Source organism: Rana temporaria, chromosome 1 (assembly GCF_905171775.1).
Source record: "Rana temporaria chromosome 1, aRanTem1.1, whole genome shotgun sequence".
In the NCBI taxonomy this organism is placed as follows: domain Eukaryota; kingdom Metazoa; phylum Chordata; class Amphibia; order Anura; family Ranidae; genus Rana; species Rana temporaria.
In genome coordinates this window covers 283,295,714-283,318,536 of record NC_053489.1, presented here as the reverse complement: position 1 = coordinate 283,318,536, position 22,823 = coordinate 283,295,714, and the positions used below count along the sequence as shown (strand labels likewise).

The 22,823-nt window shown below is 43.1% G+C and overlaps 1 protein-coding gene across 1 annotated transcript in view; it reads left to right on the top strand.

Annotated features, from left to right (window-relative positions):
* The window catches only part of LOC120943150 (annexin A1-like), a 46,864-nt gene that overhangs the window by 11,000 nt on the left and 13,041 nt on the right, over positions 1 to 22,823 (top strand). The window contains 5 exon segments of the mRNA XM_040356289.1: positions 1,841 to 1,897; positions 10,030 to 10,123; positions 12,504 to 12,599; positions 19,264 to 19,322; positions 21,683 to 21,805. Coding sequence (XP_040212223.1) covers positions 1,841 to 1,897; positions 10,030 to 10,123; positions 12,504 to 12,599; positions 19,264 to 19,322; positions 21,683 to 21,805 — 429 coding nt within the window.

Genomic DNA, 22,823 nt, shown 5'->3' with positions numbered 1-22,823 from the left:
GGATACGAGTGACACGTCACTGATCGCAGCTCCCGATGAGAGGGAGCAGACGATCAGTGACAGTGTCGCTAGGCAGAACGGGGAGATGATTGTTTACACTGCCCTCTCATTCTGATCGCGGGACACAGGTGGACATCGAGTCCACGGATATGGTCACGGAGCTCGCAGCAGGGGCGCACGCCAGCATGGTGGGAATTTTAAAGTGACATAAATATATGTTACTCTGCCCAGCCATGCCATTCTGCCAACGTATATGTGCAGGAGGCGGTTGTTAACCGGTTAATGATGGTTTTCGTTTGGCTTGCAGTTCAGTCAAACATTGACTTCAGTTTCTGACAGTTTGTTTTGTGTATTTTTTGTTTATCAAGGCTTATTGCTTTATGTTTTCTATCAGTACGCTTTACGTTTTAACAACCTTTCCATTTAATTTGTACTAAAGAAAACCATTACAGTAAAACCTTGGTTTGAGAGCGTTTTGCAAGACAAGCAAAATGTTTTAATTTTGCCTTGCTATACAAGTGATGTCTTGATAAAAGAGAAGCGTCATGTCACAACTGAGTATAAAAAAGAAGAGAGGAGCCTCTAAGTGTAGCAATATGGTTACATTTAATGAAGGTACAACATTTAGCAACTTATTGCTACGTAGAGGTGCCTCTCTTCTTTTATACTCTGTAAAAAAAAAATGCTTTGATATACAATTGCTTTGGATTACAAGCATGTTTCTGGAACAAATTATGCTTGCAAACCCAGGTTTTACTGTATTGACACCTAAAAAAAAAAAAACAAGGATATAGTGGTGGTGCAAATATTTTGCTGAAGACAAGCAGACTAAGGGCATGGATTACTGGAACTATGGCCTGTGGTCTGATGAGACCAAGATAAACTTATTTGGTTCAGATGGTGTCAAGCGTGTGTGGTGTTAACCAGGTGAGGAGTACAAAAGCAAGTGTCTTGCCTACAGTAAAGCATGGTGGTGGAAGTGCCATGGTCTGGGGCTGCAGGAGTGCTGGCGGCACTGGGGAGCTACAGTTCATTGAGGGAATCATCAATGCCAACATGTACTGTGACATACTGAAGCAGAGTATGATTCCTCCCCCCTCCCCTTCAGAGACTGGGCCGCAGGGCAGTATTCCAACATAACGACCCCAAACACACCTCCAAGATAACCACTGCCTTGCTAAAGAAGCTGACGGTAAAGGTGATGGACTGGCCAAGCATGTCTCCAGTCCTAAACCCTATTGAGCATATGTGGGGCATCCTTAAGAAGGTGGAGGAGTGAAAGGTCTCTAACCTCCACCAGGTCCATGATGTCGTCATGGAAGAGGACTCCAGTGGCAACCTGTGAAGCTCTGGTGACCTCCATGCCCAAGAGGGTTAAGGCAGTTCTGGAAAATAATGGTGGCCACACAAAATATTGACACTTGGGGCCCAGTTTGGACATTTTTCACTTGGGGGTGTACACATTTTTTTGTTGCCAGCGGTTTAGACATTAATGGCTGAGTTATTTTGAGGGACAGCAAATTTGCACTACAAGTAATTTCGTCAGTGGTGTCACATGAGAAGTAATACAATATTTACAAAAATGGGAGGGGTGTATTTACTTGTGTGAGATACTGTATGTTAGAAGGGGGGGAAGGGATCTTTTTAAAAATCGGGTATGGCCTTGAATTCCACTTTCATTTACTATTCTGGGTCAGGTTAGAATCTGTACAGGCTCCAGGTATGGAAATTTGGGCTTGTATTCCATAGGAATGGGGAATGCATCTGTAAAAAAAAAAAGTGATTTGTTACAAAAAAAAAAAAAAAATTCTCTAAATATAAAATGTTTAATGTCTTGCAGGCTTCTCGAAGTGAAGATGCCCGTGTGAATGATGAACTTGTTGATAATGATGCCAGGGTAAGACTGATAAGCTAGATAGCACTGTTATGTTTTATGCATGTACATTGTCCTATTCCTTTTTCAAAAATGGTAGGAATCGCTGGAGTCCTTACTCTAATTTAATACTAAAATAAGAGTATATAGATCCATCGAGTGGCCTTGATACTGTATTTTTTTGATTGGGGTATTTCAGCTGATGTGGAGTTGAGGATCAAATTAACCTATTGGACAAAATACAAGGAATATTTGTTTTGGCTGGGCAAATACTTTTAAAAGTCAGTCAGTGGAATTTTTATAAATGGACCCCTTAGTATTTTAGGAACAAAACACAGAAAGAGGAACGTAGCCTGACTGCATTACAGTAATAACTTCCAAGTATTAAAATTGAATTGAACCAAACTGCCTTTTTAGGAGCACATCACTCTTTAGGTAGTTGTAGGTTCGTCGTTTCCGTAAGGCTTTTTTCGGCATAAAGTTACCCCTGCTATATGAAGCGTACTCAATGTTAAGTATGGACGTCGTTCCCGCGTCGAATTTTGAAAATTTTACGTCGTTTACGTAAGTCGTTCGCCAATAGGTCTTTGCGTAGAATGAGTTCACGACGTAAGCATTGGCTTGTTGCAGGTTAATTTCGAGCATGCACACCCCCGCGGACGGCGCATGCGCCGTTCAGAAAAAACGTCATTTACGTTGGGTCAAGTAAAATTAACATAAAACACGCTCACATCTTTAACATTTAAATTCCGCGCACATACTCCGGCAGATTTACGCTACGCGCCGCCGTAACTTTAGAGGCAAGTGCTTTGTGAATACAGCACTTGCCTCTCAAAGTTGCGGCGGCGTAGCGTCGATACGCCTGCCAAAAATTACGATCCGCTACGTGGATCTGGCCCTTAGTGGTTAGAAACCATTGTGGGCCAATTATTTTGTCACTATACTCGGGTTTGGATGTAGGCTGAAGCATATCAATGGTCACCCATTGAGAAGCTAGCTTTTTAGAAATGGCACAGAGTGAAGAAATGTAAGACGAGAACAACTAAATGTTAGTATTCAATCAATGAACTTTTTAGTACTTTTTTTTTTTCATTTCCAATTTTTCTTTATTAATTTTAAACGAAACGGGTTACAAAAGAAATATCCAAACAGTTGGGGTTCATTAGACAATATCGGCTCTTAAGGCAGATACTTGGCACATCAGCATAACCGATCATAAGCGTGAGAATAGAAGGGTGCAAAGGAGGCTCTTATATTGTGGTGGGCTGTAAAGGAGGCCTTTGACTAGCAGAGGAGGCCATTGACTAGGAAATGGTAGTTGGTGTGGCAAAGGCCCCTGGATAGGTGGGGGACAAGGTAGATACTGGACTAGGTGAGGGAGTGCCTGAAGGTCCCAGATTAGGAGAGGGGGTGTCCGGAGGCCTTGGACTAGGGCAGCAGGTGTCTGGAGGCCCTGGACTATGAGAGGATCGTTGGTGCCCTATGGACTAGGAAAGAGGGTGCCTGACCTTCCAGTTTCAGGGAGAGAGCCTGTATTTAAAGCCTGGGCTGAGGAAGAGCCTGCCTGGGCACTGGAGGGTGAGTTCACAACATAAATGGGGACATTTTTCAGTTGTCACAAGTAATGCCAAACAGGAGCAGAGAGACAGGTCGTGTGATAGATTTATTTAAAGGAGAAGCCCACTCTCAGCTAATGTCACAGAACCGTTCCAGGCTGGGGAAAGATCGAAACCATATGGTTGGGATCTGCTCACATGCTGGACCGGCACCCAGCTCAGGTTCTCAGCGAGCCACTAAGAGCCTCAAATGGCCACTCCCACCCCTCCACAGCCCAGTGTTTAAGGGGGGAGGGGGAGAGAACACTGGGAGCTGAGTGATCGGCTGTTTGATTACTCAGGTCTCAGCCTTAGAGCTGGTTGGGGACAGATGCAGCATCTACCTAGGTAAGTATGATTCATAAATAAAATTCCCATACTTCCTCTTTTTAATTGCCTCACGCCGCCTTCTCTTTCCTGCTATCTGGCCCACATGACAATTATGTCTCATTCACATGGAGCATATGCGTCCATGCTTAGTGTGATGGCCATGTACTGGGTGGGGATGCATGGTGTTCTATGCAGGCAGTCCAGTAAAAGTCAATTGTGGTGCAGCAGCTGCATGATCGGTCGAATGTCAAAATTTGACATGCAGACAGGAAGGGATGCATGTATCTTAATGCATTGTGTCTGCATTCAGATCTGTGCACTAGTGTTGAGCAGAATACGCCATATTCGATTTCGCGATATATCTCGAATATATAGTCGAATATTCGAGATATATTCGCTAAATTTGAATATTCGTGATATTTTATCGAAATGAAATGATTGCGAATTTTCGCTATTGCGAATGCGAAAATAATTGCGAATTTTCGACAAATGCTGTAGGAGCACTCTGATTGGCTCAGAATATTCGTGATATTTTACAATACAAAATAATTGCGAATATTCGGCAAATGCGGAAGGAGCACTCTGATTGGCTCAGAATATTCTTGATATTTTACAATACAAAATAATTGCGAATATTCGGCAAATGCGAAAGGAGCACTCTGATTGGCTCAGAATATTCTTGATATTTTACAATAGAAAATAAAAAGTGTTTTGCATTGGTGGTGATTCTTTACTCTATCCATCTGTCACAGCCGTTTGTCAATCAAACACCTTGAAGATTGAACACGTTCATGCTGCATGCTTTGGACTTTTTTTCACTTCACATATCAAAGACATTTTTATGAAAGATTATTTTTCTATTATTGGGACTATATTTCTTTATATATTTGTTTCACTGTGTATTTCACAAGTTATTTGCGCTTGCTTATTTTATAATTTGCCCACATGTCTTGTCACTAGACATATTTTTTATTCTTGTAGAGCGACTCCATTTTCTGTCTTGTATTAATTTATGTTGTATAACATTTTTGAGTTGCTGCTGTATTCTCCCCTTTTTTTAAGGTATGCGCAATTTTTTCCTTCTTACAAAAAAAAATAATATCAAACATACAAATATTCATAACAGAAACATACACAAAGCCCCCCCCTTTTGCATCAGAGACAATCAGAGTTCTCCTACCACAGTTATCGAAAATTCGCAATCATTTTCGCATTCGCATTAGCGAAAATTCGCAATTTTTTTTTTTTTTTTATATTCGGCAACATAAAAGGATCGCCTCAGCTTAGCTACTCGGCCCAGGGTCTCTAATCATACCAGCAATGCTTTTAGACGTCGATAGGATGTGATCTGTTTTAAAAATAAAATTGAAAAAATGCGAATATTCGGAATTGCGAATATTCACCGCGAAATTCGAAATCTATCGCGAATACTCGAATATGCTATATTCGAGCCGAATATTCGCAATACGAATATTCGTGAGCAACACTACTGTGCACCCCAGGGCTTTTTTTCAGGGGGAACTTGGGGGAACTCAGTTCCACCATCTCCGGCTCAGACCCTTTTGTGCCTGCTCACCACAATCACTTGTAAACACAGAAGTCTGGTTTCTGTGTTTACAAGTGACATCTCTGCACTCTGTGTGTAACACCCTATAGGTAAAGATCCCTGGTAGATGCGGCAAAAAGTGGCTCGGCATACAGGACCTGTCTGCTTAGCCCTTAGGGGAATTTATCAAAACTAGAGCAGACAGAATTTGGAACAACTGTGCATGGCAACCAATCAGCTCATAGCTTTAATTTTTAAAGATAGAAGCTGATTGCCATGCATATCTGTTTCAAATTCTGACTGCACCAGTTTTGATAAATTCCCCTCACTGTGTTTTACATTTCTTACTCTTGATTACTGCATTCTAAGTACAGCACATTCTTTGTTAAAGTGGTTGTAAAGGCACAACATTCTATGCATGAAGGTAAAAAAAAAACTGAGCAGCAGTCCACCTAATTCTTACCTGAGCCCCCTCTTGATCCAGCGATGTCCATGAGAGCCTTGGCTGTCTGGGGACTCGCACTCCTGATTGGCTGTTGGTAGCAGCGGGAGCCAGTGACTCGCACTGCTGTTAATCAGAAGACGGAGGGAGTGGAGTCGAGCCATGGCTCTGTGTGTAAATGGACACAAGCTGCTTGCTGTGGGGGCACCAAGAAAGAGGGAGGGACCCAAGAAGAGGAGGATCCAAGCTGCTATGTGCAAAACCATTACACAGAGGAGGCAAGTATAACATGCTTGTTTAAAAAATAAAAATGAACAAGACTTTAATATCACTTTTATGGTTAGCTGTGTGTAGTAAAGGCTATGCAATAGAACATGTAACAGTCAGGGGTTAACACCGTTTACGATATTCCATTCCACCAACCCAAGACAGCTTCCGACACTCCACAATCCATCAGACAGGACCCATTGAATTTCCCCCAGAATAACGAGACACAGCTCTGTTCTCTGGTTCCAAACAAATAGATACTTTAATGGTAAACTTAGGCTTGTTATATACAGTTAGAAGCCCCAAGAAACAATGGCTTAACTCCACCCACAACATGACACAATGGGTGCTCAATACACATTCCTTTAGATAATGACATTCAGATAATCTACATGAACTAATTACTAGTCATTTACCCAGACGTTCTGACTCCGCAATAAGCTATTCTCACCTGCTACACAATACACATTCCTTTAGTGAACTTAAGTCTGACATCTGCCCTTTAGAGTATGTTAACTCACAACACATATTAGCATCAATAGAACTTTCACACAATACAGGGTTAGTTAGCATAGCACCATGAAATATTTTAGGAGCCAGGCTTAATTAACACAATAGACAATAGAATGCAATCACAACAAGCTTTCATCACTACAGCCAGGTAGCTGGAGGTGATTAACATCAATTAACATCTCAACAGTCTATGTTCCACATTGAAGGAGACACTCTATTGAGCTGTTGTGTTCAGAATGAACAACTTGTAATATTTCAAGATATCCTGCAATACATGAATTATCATTACTGTCCCATCTCATGTAATCCATGATATCAGTTCTCAGTCTTCCTATGCCCCTAGTGGACATAAGATGACCCTAGACACAGTCATTGGTGAAGCTGACACATGAGTACCCCACATCCTTCAAGAGCCTCTGGGTCCCACGGGCCATACCGTTACAGAACAGTTTTATTAAAATGAGTATACTGAGGTTTGTACATATTTGTGGCACAGTCATTAAAGCATATGGCCCTTTAAGCCCTTCCCACTGTTGATACAATCTGACCACACCCACAGTTTTGGCATAGCGCCACTTTATTACCACATATCATTTTTCTTGGGGGTGGTGCAAAAAAATGTCCAGCCCTGATTGCCAGATGTGCTAGCTATGCCACTGCAGACAGCAATGAAGACCATTTACACTGGCAATGACCTACATGCATCTACTGACAGGCATGTATAGCAATAGCTAAACTCCCGGTGCTCAGTAAAGACCCAAATGATAAATAAATGTAAGTCCACAAGTTGGTGACTCAAAGCATTACTAAAATTGTGTCTGAGCATCATAAACTGAAAAGACTATTTAATTCACATTCAAAGCAAACTCGCCCATCCATCCATGTTTCCACGCTTTATTTTGTTGAGAAATCCCTTAAATACACCCCCTAACAGTTCTAGTCATGATCATCTTGAGTAAGACAGATAATTCATGCAGCATCTATTTCCTGGAATCCATCTACCCTTTAGCTCAGACATGCAGGTAGGAGGATGTGCTTGGCTGAAGAAACCCCTGCCAGATGAGAAAAAAAATTCCTATGCAGACTCATGGGATGTATGACTTCAGTTTGGCCTAGGCTAGAAACCAGAAAGGAAGACCTATTCTATTCTATTCTCTATTTCATAATGGCGGCAGCATAAGGGCCCTTTCACACGGGCTGTTCGATCAAGTCCGCCTGTCGACCCTATGGAGCGGCGGATGTCAGCGGACACAGGCTATCTGATCCTGAAAAATCCTAAGGGATGGTAATCCTGCTTTCCGTCTGGACTGACGGTTTGTTTCCACCCAATTTTCCAATAGAGGAGAGCAGAGATTGATCTGTCCTCCGCCTGCTCAGCGGGGATCAGTGGAATGATTGCCCGCTGAGCAATCGGATTTTGCAAAACGGAGGTGCCCTGCATGACCTGCTATTAAGAATGGCACCTAAACGCATGTTCCATATTTTACAGTGCTTCTGTTATGTTCAAGTGTGAACTGGGCTTTAATGTTGATTTGGTCAGTTCGCACCACAGAAATGCAGTCCGGATGCTTTTATGCAAGCACATCCCAGTGCGTTTTTTAAGCAGTCCAGTGAGTTTTACTGCATTCCAGTATAGAGACAATGCAGCATGTTCTTCTTTCTTCCTCAAAGTGGAACACACTGAAACTGATTGCTTTGATGTGAACTATGCCATTGAAAACTATTAGGTAGATTCAGAAAGAGTTAGGCCGGCTTATCAGTAGATAAGCCGACCTAACTCAGAATCTACGCCGCCGTATGTTTAAGCGTATGCTCAAACAGACATACGCTTAAACATATCTAATATAGGCCGGCTTGCGCCGTCCTATCTTAGATTGCAATTTTTCGGATGACCGCTAGGTGGCGCTTCCATTGCGGCCGGCGTAGATTATGTAAATGAGCTTGTACGCCGATTCACGAACGTACGCCCTATGAGGTGGAATAACAATGTTAAAGTATGGCCGCCGTTCCCGCCGCGAGGTTATAATTTTTTACGTCGTTTTGCATAAGTCGTCCGCGAGTCGTTTACGTCCACGTCGAAATCAATAGGCTCGTACGGCGTACTTGGCCGCAATGCGCACTGGGGAATGTAGGCGCCCGGCGCATGCGCAGTACCAAAAAACGTCAAAAACGTGAGGTCAAGCCTCATTACCATACAACACGCCCCCCTCCAACCCATTTGAATTAGGCGCCCTTACGCCCGCCGCGTTTACACTACGCCGCCCTAAGTAAGGAGGTAAGTGGCTTGAGAATCATGTACTTGCCTATCTTACTTAAGGCGGCGTAGTGTAAACACGCTAGGCTACGCCGACCTAGTTTTGCGCGCCCCTACCTGAATCTACCCATATATAACCTACTATCCATGCATTTTTTTTTTGATGCATAAAAAAATGCACTGGACTGCATGTGGTGTATACTGGCCCTTTAAAGTGCTGTAAATCCTAGAGTTCGGCTTTAGGGATGAGCTGCAAAAGTGTTGCCCAAAATTTTAAATAGGTAGTGCGTTATCGGATATAAGGAACTTGGTGGTCTACATCTAAAGCAATGAAGGTGAATTTACCAAATATTTTTTGGTGGACAATCAATCACTGTCATTTAAAACCCATGGATCTTGATTCTCCCGCAGAGACAGTGGCCCAGATTCAAGAAGCACTTGTGCCCGCGCAACCATAGGTTGCGCGGCGCAAGTGCTTACTTGCTCCGGTGTAACGAGTGCTCCTGATTCAGGAACCTCGTTACACCGAATGCAGCCTAGGATATGACAGACATAAGCCTCCTTATGCCTTCATATCTCAGGCTGCATTCTTGCGTTGGCCGCTAGGGGGCGCGACCATTGTGATCGGCGTATAGTATGCAAATTGCATACTACCACCGATTCACAAAAGTTGCGCGGGCCCTGCGCACGCAAGGTACGGAGTTTCCGTACGGCGACTTTAGCATAAGGCTGCTCCTGCTAATAGCAGGGGCAACCAATGCTAAAGTATAGCTGCGCTTCCCGCTCGTGAAATTTAAATTTCACGTCATGTACGTAAGTGATTCGTGAATGGCGCTGGACGCCATTCACGTTCACTTAGAAGCAAATGACGTCCTTGCGACGTCATTTGCCGCAATGCACGTCGGGAAAGTTTCCCGACGGAGCATGCGCTGTTCGCTCGGCGCGGGAGCGCGCCTAATTTAAATGATTCCCGCCCCCGGCGGGATCATTTACATTAGGCGCCCTTACGCAGGGCTAATTAGCATAGCGCCCGCGCAATTTACGGAGCTACTGCTCCGTGAATCGCGGGCAAATCGAAATATTTGCGTGGGCGCAGAGAAAAATCTTTGCTCTTTGCCCACGCAAATATTGCTCCGATCTACCTGAATCTGGGCCAGTGTTTTTGAATGTCAGATTCAGTTTTAAAAATATGCTTTGTTTCTTTCCTAGGCTCTCTTTGAAGCTGGTGAACAAAAAAAAAAGGCAGATGTGCCTGTTCTCATCAACATATTGACTAGTCGCAGCTTTGCCCATCTCCAGAAAGGTAAATTGGGTAGATTAGAAGGTATTTGGAGAATAAAAAGGGTGGTAGGTTTGCTTTTTCTACAACCGGATATGTATGTGTATTTGAGTGTGTTTGTACTGTATACAGTGTATATACTTTTTTTTCCCCCCCTCTACTTCTGAACTAGGTTTTTCTGATCAGGCAAAGTGTACACACACAGCCTCCCACATATTCTTATTTACCACTGTGGCTTTGAAAGCACTGCCCATTCATTCCAATGGGCAGGGCATCTTGGGAGCACTAAATACAGTGCTCCCAACCAGTGGCGATCCTGACCTCCCTGGGGCCCTAAGCAAAATGACATGTCGCATTAAAGTTGAGAAGCGGGGGGTGCTGACTTCTTACTTCTTCTCCCATGCAGCCAGCGAGTTGAGAAGCTGGGTGAGGGGCCGAAAATGACTTCTCACCAGGGCGGCTCAGCCCTGCTCCCAACCCACCCCAAAGATGCTGCTTGCTGGACTTTTCGGAACATCCTGCAAGTGCACCAACCAACGACACTGCTGTGTGGGGTGTCTTTTTTTTTTTTTTTCTTGTTTTTTTTTTCAATACACCATAGGCACTCTGCCTAATTTTTGCATCTAAGGCCCTTTCACCTTTCACACGGGCACCTCCATGCAGCAGATTCTGCTTGCTCAGCGCGGGATCGCTGCGCTGGGCAGGCGGATGACGGGTCCATCTCCTTTCACTGTGCAGAGTGGCCACAGACACAGTCCTGTTCTCCTTTATGGGGACATTGCATGAAAACAAACCGCCTGTCTGTTTCCATCTGATTCAATCTGCCAAACAAATGGAAAATAGGACCACCATCCGTCTGGTTCTTGCAGGCAGAATTGGATAGCGGCAGGTGTCGGACCAAAATGCAGCTAAAGGACCCGGCCAGGTTTTGCGATTCGGCACTGCGTCGCTTTAACAGACAATTGCGCGGTCGTGCGACGTGGCTCCCAAACAAAATTGTCGTCCTTTTTTCCCACAAATAGAGCTTTCTTTTGGTGGTATTTGATAACCTCTGCGGTCTTTATTTTTTGCGCTATAAACAAAAATAGAGCGACAATTTAGAAAAAAATGCAATATTTTTTACTTTTTGCTATAATAAATATCCCCCAAAAATATATATATATATATATTTCCCTCAGTTTAGGCCGATACGTATTCTTCTACCTATTTTTGGTAAAAAATAAGCGTTTATCGGTTGGTTTGCGCAAAATTTATAGCGTTTACAAAATAGGGGATAGTTTTATTGCATTTTTATTTATTTAAATTTTTTTTTGCTACTAATGGCGGCGATCATCGATTTTTTTTCATGATTGCGACATTATGGCGGACACTTCGGACAATTTTGACACATTTTTGGGACCATTGTCGTTTTCACAGCAAAAAATGCATTTAAAATGCATTGTTTTCTGTGAAAATGACAATTGCAGTTTGGGAGTTAACCACAGGGGGCGCTGATGGGGTTATGTGTGACCTGAAGTATTTACAACTGTAGGGGGGTGTGGCTGTAGGTGTGACGTCATCGATTGTGTCCCCCTATAAAAGGGATCACACGATCGATGACGCCGCCACAGTGAAGAACGGGGAAGCTGTGTTTACACACAGCTCTCCCCGTTCTTCAGCTCTGGGGACCGATCGCGGGACTCGAGCGGCGATCGGGTCCGCGAGTCCCGCAGCTTCGGACCGGGTACTAGCACAGGACGTACCTGTACGTGCATGTGCCCAGCCGTGCCATTCTGCCAACGTATATGTGCAGGAGGCGGTCCTTAAGTGGTTAATATCCGCTGCTCCTTAGAGGAGACTGCAAGGTCAAGGTCAAGGTCTGATCAGGTCCGCCTGAAAAACTGACAGGCAGACCTGATAGCACAGCCTGTGTGAACACCTATGCATTAGTGCTTTTTGCTGATTTTTACTACAATACATTTAACATGGTTCTGTAGTGCAAATCTTCAAAATGCAAAAAGCACAAAAAATAAATGCATAGGTGTCAATCTGGCCTAAATAATTTCTGCGACTCCATGTATGAAGGATAGTAATCCCTATAATCTCCATCTGGTGGCCAAAATGTAGTATATTTTCTCATTGAGGCATTTCAGAATACTCCATTTTGGCAATTGGATGGAGATGATAATTACAGGAATTAATCTGATAGAGAAATGATGGCCAAAATTCATGCAGAATGCTTAAATGTGTGTGACATTGAATGTTTTTGAAAAAGAAAATAAATGGAATGACGTTTTATAAACTTAAATAATTGCTTTTATTGCCTTTATTTTGGCTATGCTGCTAATTATTCATGCACCGCAATATGTAAAATGGACAACATCAGTAAAACTCTCAGTAAATGTTTTAAATATTCTCTCTGCAGTTTTCCAGAGGTACACAACATATAGTAAGCATGATGTCGGCAAAGCATTGGATCTGGAGCTTAAAGGAGATATTGAAAAACTTCTTGTAGCCATTGGTATGTAGTCTAACATATATATTTGGTTTATGTTTTGCCATCTGTATCCCTTTTGGGGATATTTCCCTTTACTTCCTGTTCCATAGCCAAACAGGGAGTGAGAGGAAATCCCTGAAAATTAAGGGAATGCCTTGGGAACCCCAGTTCACCAAAACTAGTGTCCACATTGGAAGATTTTTTCCATTACTTTTCCTGGGGAAAACCCAAATTTAGGATTTTCTTTATGTTCACTTTTCAATGATAATGGTCAACAGGACAAATGGAGAGGGTGCATCTCCTTAACGGGGGCACAGACGGCAATGAAAACTGTCAGGGGTTCTAATCCCTCTTCACTCTAAAGTATAACTAAAGAGTTTTTTCCTTTTTAGTTATGCTTCCACTCAAGTGGAACCTCTGCTTATTGGTCTCCTCTCTCTTCTTATCCCAGGGGTGGTGCAAGTAAGGGGGGCAGGTTTATTTGCCGCCCCCCAAAAAATATTGAGCACCAGCTGCCACTGCTCCTACAGATCTCTCTCTCTCTCTCTCTCTCTCTCTCTCTCTCTCTCTCTCTCTCTCTCTCTCTCTCTCTCTCTCTCTCTCTCTCTCTCTCTCTCTCTCTCTCTCTCTCTCTCTCTCTCTCTCTCTCTCTCTCTCTCTCTCTCTCTCTCTCTCTCTCTCTCTCTCTCTCTCTCTCTCTCTCTCTCTCTCTCTCTCTCTCTCTCTCTCTCTCTCTCTCTCTCTCTCTCTCTCTCTCTCTCTCTCTCTCTCTCTCTCTCTCTCTCTCTCTCTCTCTCTCTCTCTCTCTCATCAATAGGGTGGCGGGAAATCTGGTGCACACTGTGACACCAATACAGTGATAATACTGTGTACGAATGACACTGGCTGGGAAGAGGTTAACATCTGTAGGCTATTAACTGGTTAATTGTGTGCATAAAAATGTGTTATATGTGCTGCTTTTTTTTTTCTGGATGTTTTTCAGAAACCGCCAAACCGCTGTTCCCTATACATAGTTCTGTGTTCTTGTAAACACACAACTCTATGATTTGACACAGATCAGTTTATTTCAGGTGTTAAACTGTAATTGTGTCCAATCACAGCACGGGTTACAAGGGGGCATGCACAGACATACCCCAAACCCAGAAGAAGGCCCCTCACTACATGTTCATGATCTTGCCTGTACCTGCTGCCAGCTTACGGTATATTTTATGTGAGTGGTCGGAAGGTGGTTAAAATACACAGTTTAGATTGCGTTTCTCAAAGACCACGAAGCAGGGTTGATATATATTATTATTATTATGATACAGGATTTATATAGTGCCAACAGTTTACGCAGCGCTTTATATATTCTGATGTTGCACACTGCTCGGCACAGAGCTGAGTGTAATCTGAGGGCTGACGGCTGAATGTAAAAAAATAAAAGCAGTGGCGGAATTGCCAGGGTGGCAGCAGTCACACTTGCAACTGGGCCCTTGATTTCCACCACTGGTCATTCACGGTCAGTCTCTGTCCGCTAAACCCATCCTCTCTGCCCTTACTCACGGGCACAGGCTCCTCCCCACCTGCACTCACAGGCACACACTGCAAGTCTCTGCCCATCCTCTCGGCTGCACTCATGGGCACAGTCCCTGTTCCCTTCACCCATCCTCTCTGCCTGCACTCATTGGTACTCACAGGCCCCGCCTATCCTCTCTGCCCGCCCATTCAAGACCTAGCAAGGAGGGGGAACCAAGTGATCTGCAAGTGAGTGGCACTGATCCCATCCCTCAAAATCAACACTGCTACTGATCCCCCCCCACACCACTACCACTGCTGCCACTGACCACCCCCCCACACCACTACCACTGCTGCCACTGACTCCCACACCACTACCACTGCTGCCACTGACCCCCCCCCCCCACACCACTACCACTGCTGCCACTGACCCCCCCCCCCCACACCACTGCCACTGATCCCCACACACACACACACACCACTGCTGCCACTCATTCCCCCCCCCCCCACACACACACACACCACTGTTGCCACTCACTTGTTTGGTCGATGTAGTTTTTGCCCCTTTTCTGTTCTGTTTTTATCCCGCCAGCGCATCGAGGCACGTGTGTAAGACTGCGCTGTGTTTCATAAGCATTTTAATAAATAAATAAATAACCACAGGGCTCACAATTGCAATGGTGCACATGTTGCCCCTGTACACCTGGATAGGGGGGCATATAGAGGGAAAAAATTCCCCCCCCCCCATTTTTCTCCTGCAGCTACTAAAAGCCTGATTCTCCTCCTCTCCCCTCCCATAGGCATTCAGTGATTTCAGGCGGAAAATTGAGGCAATTTGTTCCTCCACATGCTGGCCCAACTTTCCAGGTCCTGCTGCCCCCCCTGGATTAGTGGGAAGGGCCCGGGCTGGAGGTCAGGGGGCACTTCATCGTTACTTGCACAGGGGCCCTAAAGGTTCTAGTTACACCTCTGAAAACAAGAATTGCTGGCAATACCAGGCCCTTCGTCCACTTTCCTGACCTGCTGAGCTGCATAGATAAGGGTCTGGTATTGATTTAGGGGGTTTACAAATGCAAAGCACGCCTGAAAAACGCATCAACCTCCTTAGATGTGAGCCTAGGGTAAGTGCTATTGAAAGGAACAAAGCATATGAGGATATGTTATGGTTTTGTTACTTGTAGAGATTTAGAACCACTTTAAGGTCTGCATGCATTTAACATCAAGTTGTGGTTATGCAGAAAACATATTTTGCTTCACACTCCAGTAACCAGTTTCTTGTTAGTCTTGTATTTCTGGTGCCTTCTAGCTGTATGTACAGAGCTTTCCTGGTTGTTATGGGTTTCACTGGTTATCGACTACAAGTCAAAATCTACTGTTCTATTAGCTGGCCTCTGCTAAACTGGCTCCTGATTGTGTATGTGTTCGTAATGATGTGATTGTAGTTGGTATAGCTAAATACAAGTTCTTCTAGATCTATGTAGTCTGTATTGCACAACATCACATATCAGAATTATAGAAATACAGTAAATCGATAATCGCATTCTATCAAGCCAGTATCGCTCAATTCTAATTGCTTTAACATGAATTTGTAATTTGGGATCTAAAATCAACCCCTGACCTCTAGGTACAAGTTCCATTCACCTCAAACCACCCCAACTTGCCTGAATCAAGGGGTGCTCCCCCATGCAGTCTTCTGACTCTGAATTCACCACTATGCCAATATTCAGAAGCTATTCTGTCTAACCCTGCTTTGATGGGATTTTGGTTTTTCTCCTGTATGTCCTGCCATATTATGTAAAATATTACAAGACCGTGAATGCCAGACAAAGTTGCTGGCTCCCTATTCCTAAGGGCCCTGTTTGTCATAAATGCTGTTACTCTGGTCTCTGTACTACTAGAGTGACCCTTACACTCCAGTAATTCGCAATCGCTGAACAACCAGGTAACAACCAAAGCTCAAGGAGGACTTCCTTAACCTGTAGCCTCAGGGAAAGGAAGGTTGGATAAACTGGGTATGTCCAAGCAAAAGGGCTAATCTGTGAACAGCCAGAGGTTTAAGTGGAACACTTAAGGAGGTCCATAAAATGGATGTAGCTGCAAAGCTGTATAAGTTTCTGATGAGGATGACCCTTTAGAAATGGGGGTCCCAAGATCTATATTGCAGGCATTGCCCCCTTCTGGGGAGATCAGTTTTTCACCCCTATTAACAATGGAGAATTATAGGCGTAGAATATCCATTGCAATGGGACTGTTCACTGACCACTTTTAAAATACATGCTACATTGCATAGCAGAGAACATTTAGGCCCAAAATGAGGTAAAGCATATACACAAACCCCAGCAGCTGGTGAGGGTTGCAGGCTCTCAGAGGTGACCAGGTCACTGTAGGTGAGCAGTGGAATGGAGCAGGTGACCTCAAGGTGTCAAAATAAAACAAAACCGTGGGAGCAGCAACAGTAAGGCGCTTTCTCGAGGCTGAATGGCAGGAGAAAGTACTTGGAGCGTGCATGCGCAGCATGTTGGTGCCCATTACTCTCAGCCTTGACCACTAAGAATACAATACAGCTTCCAGTCCTTCAACCCAGCTGACCTTGCTACTCAAACTGGGTCACACCAGAGGCTGTCCTAAAGCTATGAATCTTGTGACCATAAACTGAGGTTTGGATAGTATCACAATGCAGAACCCTGTGTCTGAAATCCACATTGCAGCCAAGTTCTACATCTTTGACTCAAGTGGGGTTCAGGGAATGGCTTTAAAAAAATGATTCACTTAAGGCCATATGGTCTTGCTCACTCCAGAAGTTGTGCCAAAATTCTTGACCTGGAGAAGGCTCTGCAGCTATGCAAAGTCCTTTTGGATATCTCGTAGTCCAGTAATGTGGGATATGTAGCTACAAGTGAATAGTGGAGAGAGAACTCTTGTGTTGTAAGTTTTGTTTATTGGAATAAAATTGCACTTAAACAGTTGAAAAAATGCATGTGCTGTAAAAAGACGAGTTCAGTAATGGGCAGTGGTTTCGAACCCCTTCCAGGAACACCGATAATTTGAGCGCTGCACGGACACAGATGTGACGTCACCAGGACCTGGAAATTCTGTCAACACATTTTACCCCTCCCACAAGGAGTCTCTTTTTTATTTTTTATTCTTTTAAGTTGATGCAATTTTTCCACTGTGTAAATTCAATGTTATTTTTATTCCAATAAACAAATGACTACACCTATGAGAGTTCTCTCCCCATTGCTTCCTATTGCTACAAGCGGCATTTGCTGTTCATTAGTAGCTACATATCCCGCATTACTGGACTATGGGATAGCCACAAGGATGTTGAAGACCAGATACCCCCTCACCAGAGAGAGTGCATTAGACTCTGTTATGCTTATCGGCAAAGGGTCCATCTTATCTGATGAGTGAGGACATGAGGGGTATGGGTCACACATCACTTTGATGTTTGAGCACTATTGACTTGAGAGCATGGAGAACTTTATAAAGAAGGTTGGAGATGTGTGTGTGTATATGTATATGTGTGTGTGTGTATATGTATGTGTGTATATATATATATATATATATATATATATACATACACACTGTATATACACTCTTCTACATATATATATATATATATATATATATATATATATATATATATATATATATATATATATATATATATATATATATATATATATAATATATATATATATATATATATATATATACACAGTGTATATACTGTGTGTGTGTGTATGTATGTATGTATGTATATATATGTATGTATATATATATATATATATATATATATATATATATATATATATATATATATATATATTAGGGCTGTTACTGATCAAAATTTTTGTGTTCGATTAATCGACTAATTTCGATTAATTATAACGCACATACAGATCCAACTAGTTTTAGCTGATCTCCTCCTTGCAGGCTGATTGCCAGTGCAGCTACCAACCACTGGAAAAATGGATAGCAGGATACAAAAAACACACAAAGGCAGCGCTCAATGGGAATAGCATTAAAACTTTTATAGTCTTCAAGTAGGTAACAAAATAAATATTGCACTGGAGATAAAATCGATGTAGCTACATAAACTGTAAAAATGGTGCGAGTAATACCAAAGGGTAGCAAAAGCAGTCATAAAAACATGTAGCTAAGTATGATACTGGTATAAAAATGTGTACAACAATGCCACTGCTGAATCCAGATGAGGAGAGGTTAACATCAGTCCGTTGGCTTGTAGATGTCCCGTGAAGGGAACTATCACAACTCCCAGTGGATGGTTGTAGAATCCCAGGTTGATAGAGGGAAGTGATAGAGGGAAGTGTAACAGCCCTTGCGCGTGGCAGATAGGAAGGTCCCGCCGGCATGCAGATATGAAGGCACAGCAAGGGAGCCCTTCAGATGGACATGGTAAGCCCCGCCGGTGTCCGTGACATCACCGGATCTCCGACGGAACTCCCTGAAGGCCCGGAAGCCGGCGGAGAGGTGAGTACCAATCAAAATTATTTTGATCGATCAAAAAAATTGTGATCGATCAAAAAAATTAAAGATTAATCGATTAATTAATAGTTAATTTCCACAGCCCTAATATATATATATATATGTGTGTGTGTGTATGTGTGTATATATATATGTATATGTATATTATATATATATATATATATATATATATAATGTTGTGATTGCACTGTGCCATAATATGTAGGTGATTGTGATTAAAGTGTTCTGCAGCAGCACCAGTTGTTAGGAGTTCATCCTTATCACATCTTCTTTACATGTTTTATTTGCTTTTTTTCAAGCCTAGCCTGAGTTTTATGATATAGTAACTTGTATAACGCTGACATGCTACACAGTGCATTACATACTGTACAGTCACATCAGTCCCTGTCCTCAGGGAGCTTACAATTTAATTCCTTTTATAATGCATGCATGTACACATGCACTAGAGCCAATTTAGGCGGAAGCCAATTATCCTACCAGCATGTCATGGGAGTGTGGAAGGAAACTTGAGTACTTTGAGAAAACCCATGTAAGCCGCATGGAGACAGTGTCCTGGCCAGGGTTTTGAACCAAGGATCCCAGTGCTGCAAGGTCTAATTACTGCGTGCTAAGCCACTTAGCTCATATGTTGAGAAAAAAAATCAAACATTGCATGCCTAATTTGTGTTCTCTTTTCTTTGAACAGTGAAAGTTGCTTCATGCAGATCTGCTTTCTTCGCAGAAAGGCTTAATTTGGCAATGAAGGTATGGTGTTTGAAAGCATAATTGGGTTAAATGGAATGAAAAATCTATGAAACCATAGTTTGCAATTTATGGTCAAAAACTGATTAAGTTAGTAAATAGCCATTGTTGCGCCTACACTGACAAATTGGGCTTTGTGACAACATGACATGTAGTACAATCTATAACACACCTGACCAGGGCCGATCCTAGAGTCACAGGCACCATAGGTGCAGAAATATTTCTGGTGCCACCCCACATGGCGTGGTCCATTTTTACTAACTCCTCCCCTTTACACATGTTTCTATGGCAACTACTCAACCACAGAGATGCTCCCCTAAGAAGTCTTCATCACCCTGGGATCCTTACATGATCTATTAACAATAAACAAGATACAGGAAGAGAAGCAGAGTACTTTATTGGGACCTAGAGGGGGGCCTCTCTGATGGACACAGAGAGGGCTTCTGTTAGAGAGTCTGTTAGAAAGAGCCCCAGACATGGTACATGGAGATGGTCCAGAGACTGCAGACATGGTACAGGAGATGGTCCATTAGACCCCTTTCACACTGAGGCATTTTTCAGGGACCTTAGCGTTAAAAATATTGACTGAAAAAAGCCTCATCTGCAATCCCAGTGTGAGAGCCGAAATGCTTCATACTGGGGTGCTGCGCTGACAAAGTAGCTTCTTTGAGGTGCTTTAGGAGCGGCGTATACACCTAAAGCGCCCCTGCCCATTGAAATGGGCAGTGCCTGCAAACCTTGTGTCAGGAAGAGGAGCGGCCCCTCCCCCAAGCACTACCAGGCTGGATGGGCCGCCCTACGCTCACACATCAGTTTCTGGACGGACATACACCTAGAAGGTAAGATGGAGGAGAACTCTGGCACATCCTCGGCGCCCCCACCTCTGCAGCGCTCGGGTACAAAGCACCTGTGCAACCCTGCCTAGGATCGGCCCTGTACCTGGCCATGGCCAAATCTGACTTTGTTTTTGACTTTTTTAGAATGTCCTTATCATATCAAAGACCATAAAAGCTATCACAAGGGAACTGCATACATGAACTGATACAACCGCTCTTCTGCAACATTCTGCTTCCTGGCGACATGATATCTGCCTGTGACTCATGCATTTATAAAATAATTGTTCTAGTAAAAATATTACTGTAAAGTTTTTATGTACGCAATAGAACTGTCATCTTCTGAAGAAATATCTGATTGCTTGGTAACCCTAGGCCAAAGCTTCTGCGTCCTACCCATAAATCCTGGCTGTAAGCCATTTCTTTATATCAAGGCAACCACACCTTCTAAAAAGATGGTAGTACATGCCAAGAAATCCAACAAAAGACAAAGTTTAAAAGCTTTCACAATAGGTAGGAGTCCTTCTTTTTTTTTTTTCACAATAGCTTAAATAAATCATAAATTTACAAGTCCTATTTATATTTCATTGCAATTTGCACAAGATGTGTGCGCTCATTGCTCTAATTGTACAATGAATAGATTGTTCCTAAGGTAACAACTGTGTTGAAGTGAATGTCATCTTGTGGTGTTTACAAGTACCTATGCTAGTCTTCAAATTTAATCCCTATGGTGCCACCTTGATTCTATACATGGGACCTTGAGTTCTTAGTCTTCCTCCCTGTGCTAAGCCATGGCCCTCTCAGTGGAGGATAATTCTATATTGCCTGTATGAAGTTGCTCTGTAGTTTTTGTGTGAATGACTTTGATTTTAATTAGGGTGACCTTACACACTACAATTGTATTGTACAAGCTCATTTAAAATTACCAAAATTATACAATATGCAAACAATGCAATCAATTTCTATCTGATCACACAGGCCCTTGTATTTTATAGCTGTTGGTATATCTAAAGGATTTTGTACAGGGGTTGATTTACTAAAACTGGAGCATGCATAATCTGGTGCAGCGCTACATAGAAATCAATTGGCTTTCAGGTTTTTTTTGTCAAGGTTTTAGTAAATCATCAGTGATAAAGCACTGACAGTAGTGTCAGACATGATTTTAAAAGTTCAAACTTATAAACTGGTCATGCACTGCATGGGCTGAACAATAAAAATCTATTGCTTGCACCATCCATGCTAAATAGCATGGCTGGAGGAACTAACCCCCCCCCCCTGCCAGCTATTTGTATTCTGACAGCTGTCACCCACAGGTGTCAGAATACCCAAACAAGTGGATGCATCTGAGTGAATCCAGGCACTCTTTTTCCTGCCCGCCTGCTTTGAATTTCAGATCAAAGGATGCCGGGCAGGAGGGTGCGAATGGGGCCACCAATGGCTCAATAATTGTCAGCCACTGTGCTGCTATTACAGTAAAGCAATGTTATCCTTTTCTATGATTGAAATGCTTTTCTTCTTTGTTGTACACAGGGTTCTGGAACCAAAGATAGAGTTTTGATTCGAAATGTTGTGTCCCATTCAGAAAATGTAATGAGTGACATCAGGGTCCAATATAAGAGGATGTTTAATAAAGCCCTGCGCCAGGCCGTTTTGGTAATTAAAAGATCTTAATTTTCCAAAGGAATGCACAATTTCTGTGCTTTATAATGTATAATTTATCAGCCTATTATAATAAGTAAAGTGCCAAGACAAATAGGAGGAGAAAATATTTCAACAGGAACAAAAATCAGTGGGGACAAAACAGTGTAGCCTCAAAACGCACTGCTGTATCAAAGATGATGTGCCACACATTTCACATATAGGGCTTTAGGTTACATTTTCTAATCTATAAGGCCTCATGTACACTAGATCTTTTTACAGTTGCCGTTTTGGGCTTCAGGCTTTTTTCTGCAGCCAGTGAACTCTCCAGCATGTTATCCTATGTGGTCCATGCACATATAGGCTGTTATCAGCGTTTTTTGGCAGGAGCATTTTCTGGCTGGAAAAACGCCAGAACTAGTGGGTTTTAAGAGGAGTTTTCAGCTGTAAAATTGCATAAACACCAATTTAAAAGCTTAAAAACTTGTCTATTCTGTGTTTATCAGTGCTTTTGAGTAATAAGCTATCTTGGTGATTTGAACTGTTATTTCATATCCACTTTCTGACTTAAAAATACATTAACCACCCAGGTCAATTCTGACACTTCTCTTCTACATGTAAAATTCATACAATTTTGCTAGAAAATTACCGTATTTATCGGCGTATACCGCGCACTTTTTTGCCCTGAAATTCAGGGTAAAATCGTGGGTGTGTGATATACGCCGATACCCGCTTTCCGGCGCCGAGTTTGAATACTGCGCCAACATATACCGAGCGCAGTACACTCGGGTATAGTCGCGCAGTCTCGGCTCCTCTCGCGCTGACGTCCTGGACGTACAGGATGTCAGCGCGAGAGTAGCCGAGCCTGCCCGACCATACACGAGTGTACTGCGCTCTGTATATGTCGGCGCAGTATTCAAACTCGGCACGGGAAACGAGCGGGGAGGACGCGAGGATGCCGCAGAAGGACACCGGACCTGACGAAGAGGACACCCGAAGCCGCAGACAGACGCCGGACCCGACGAGGCCGCCG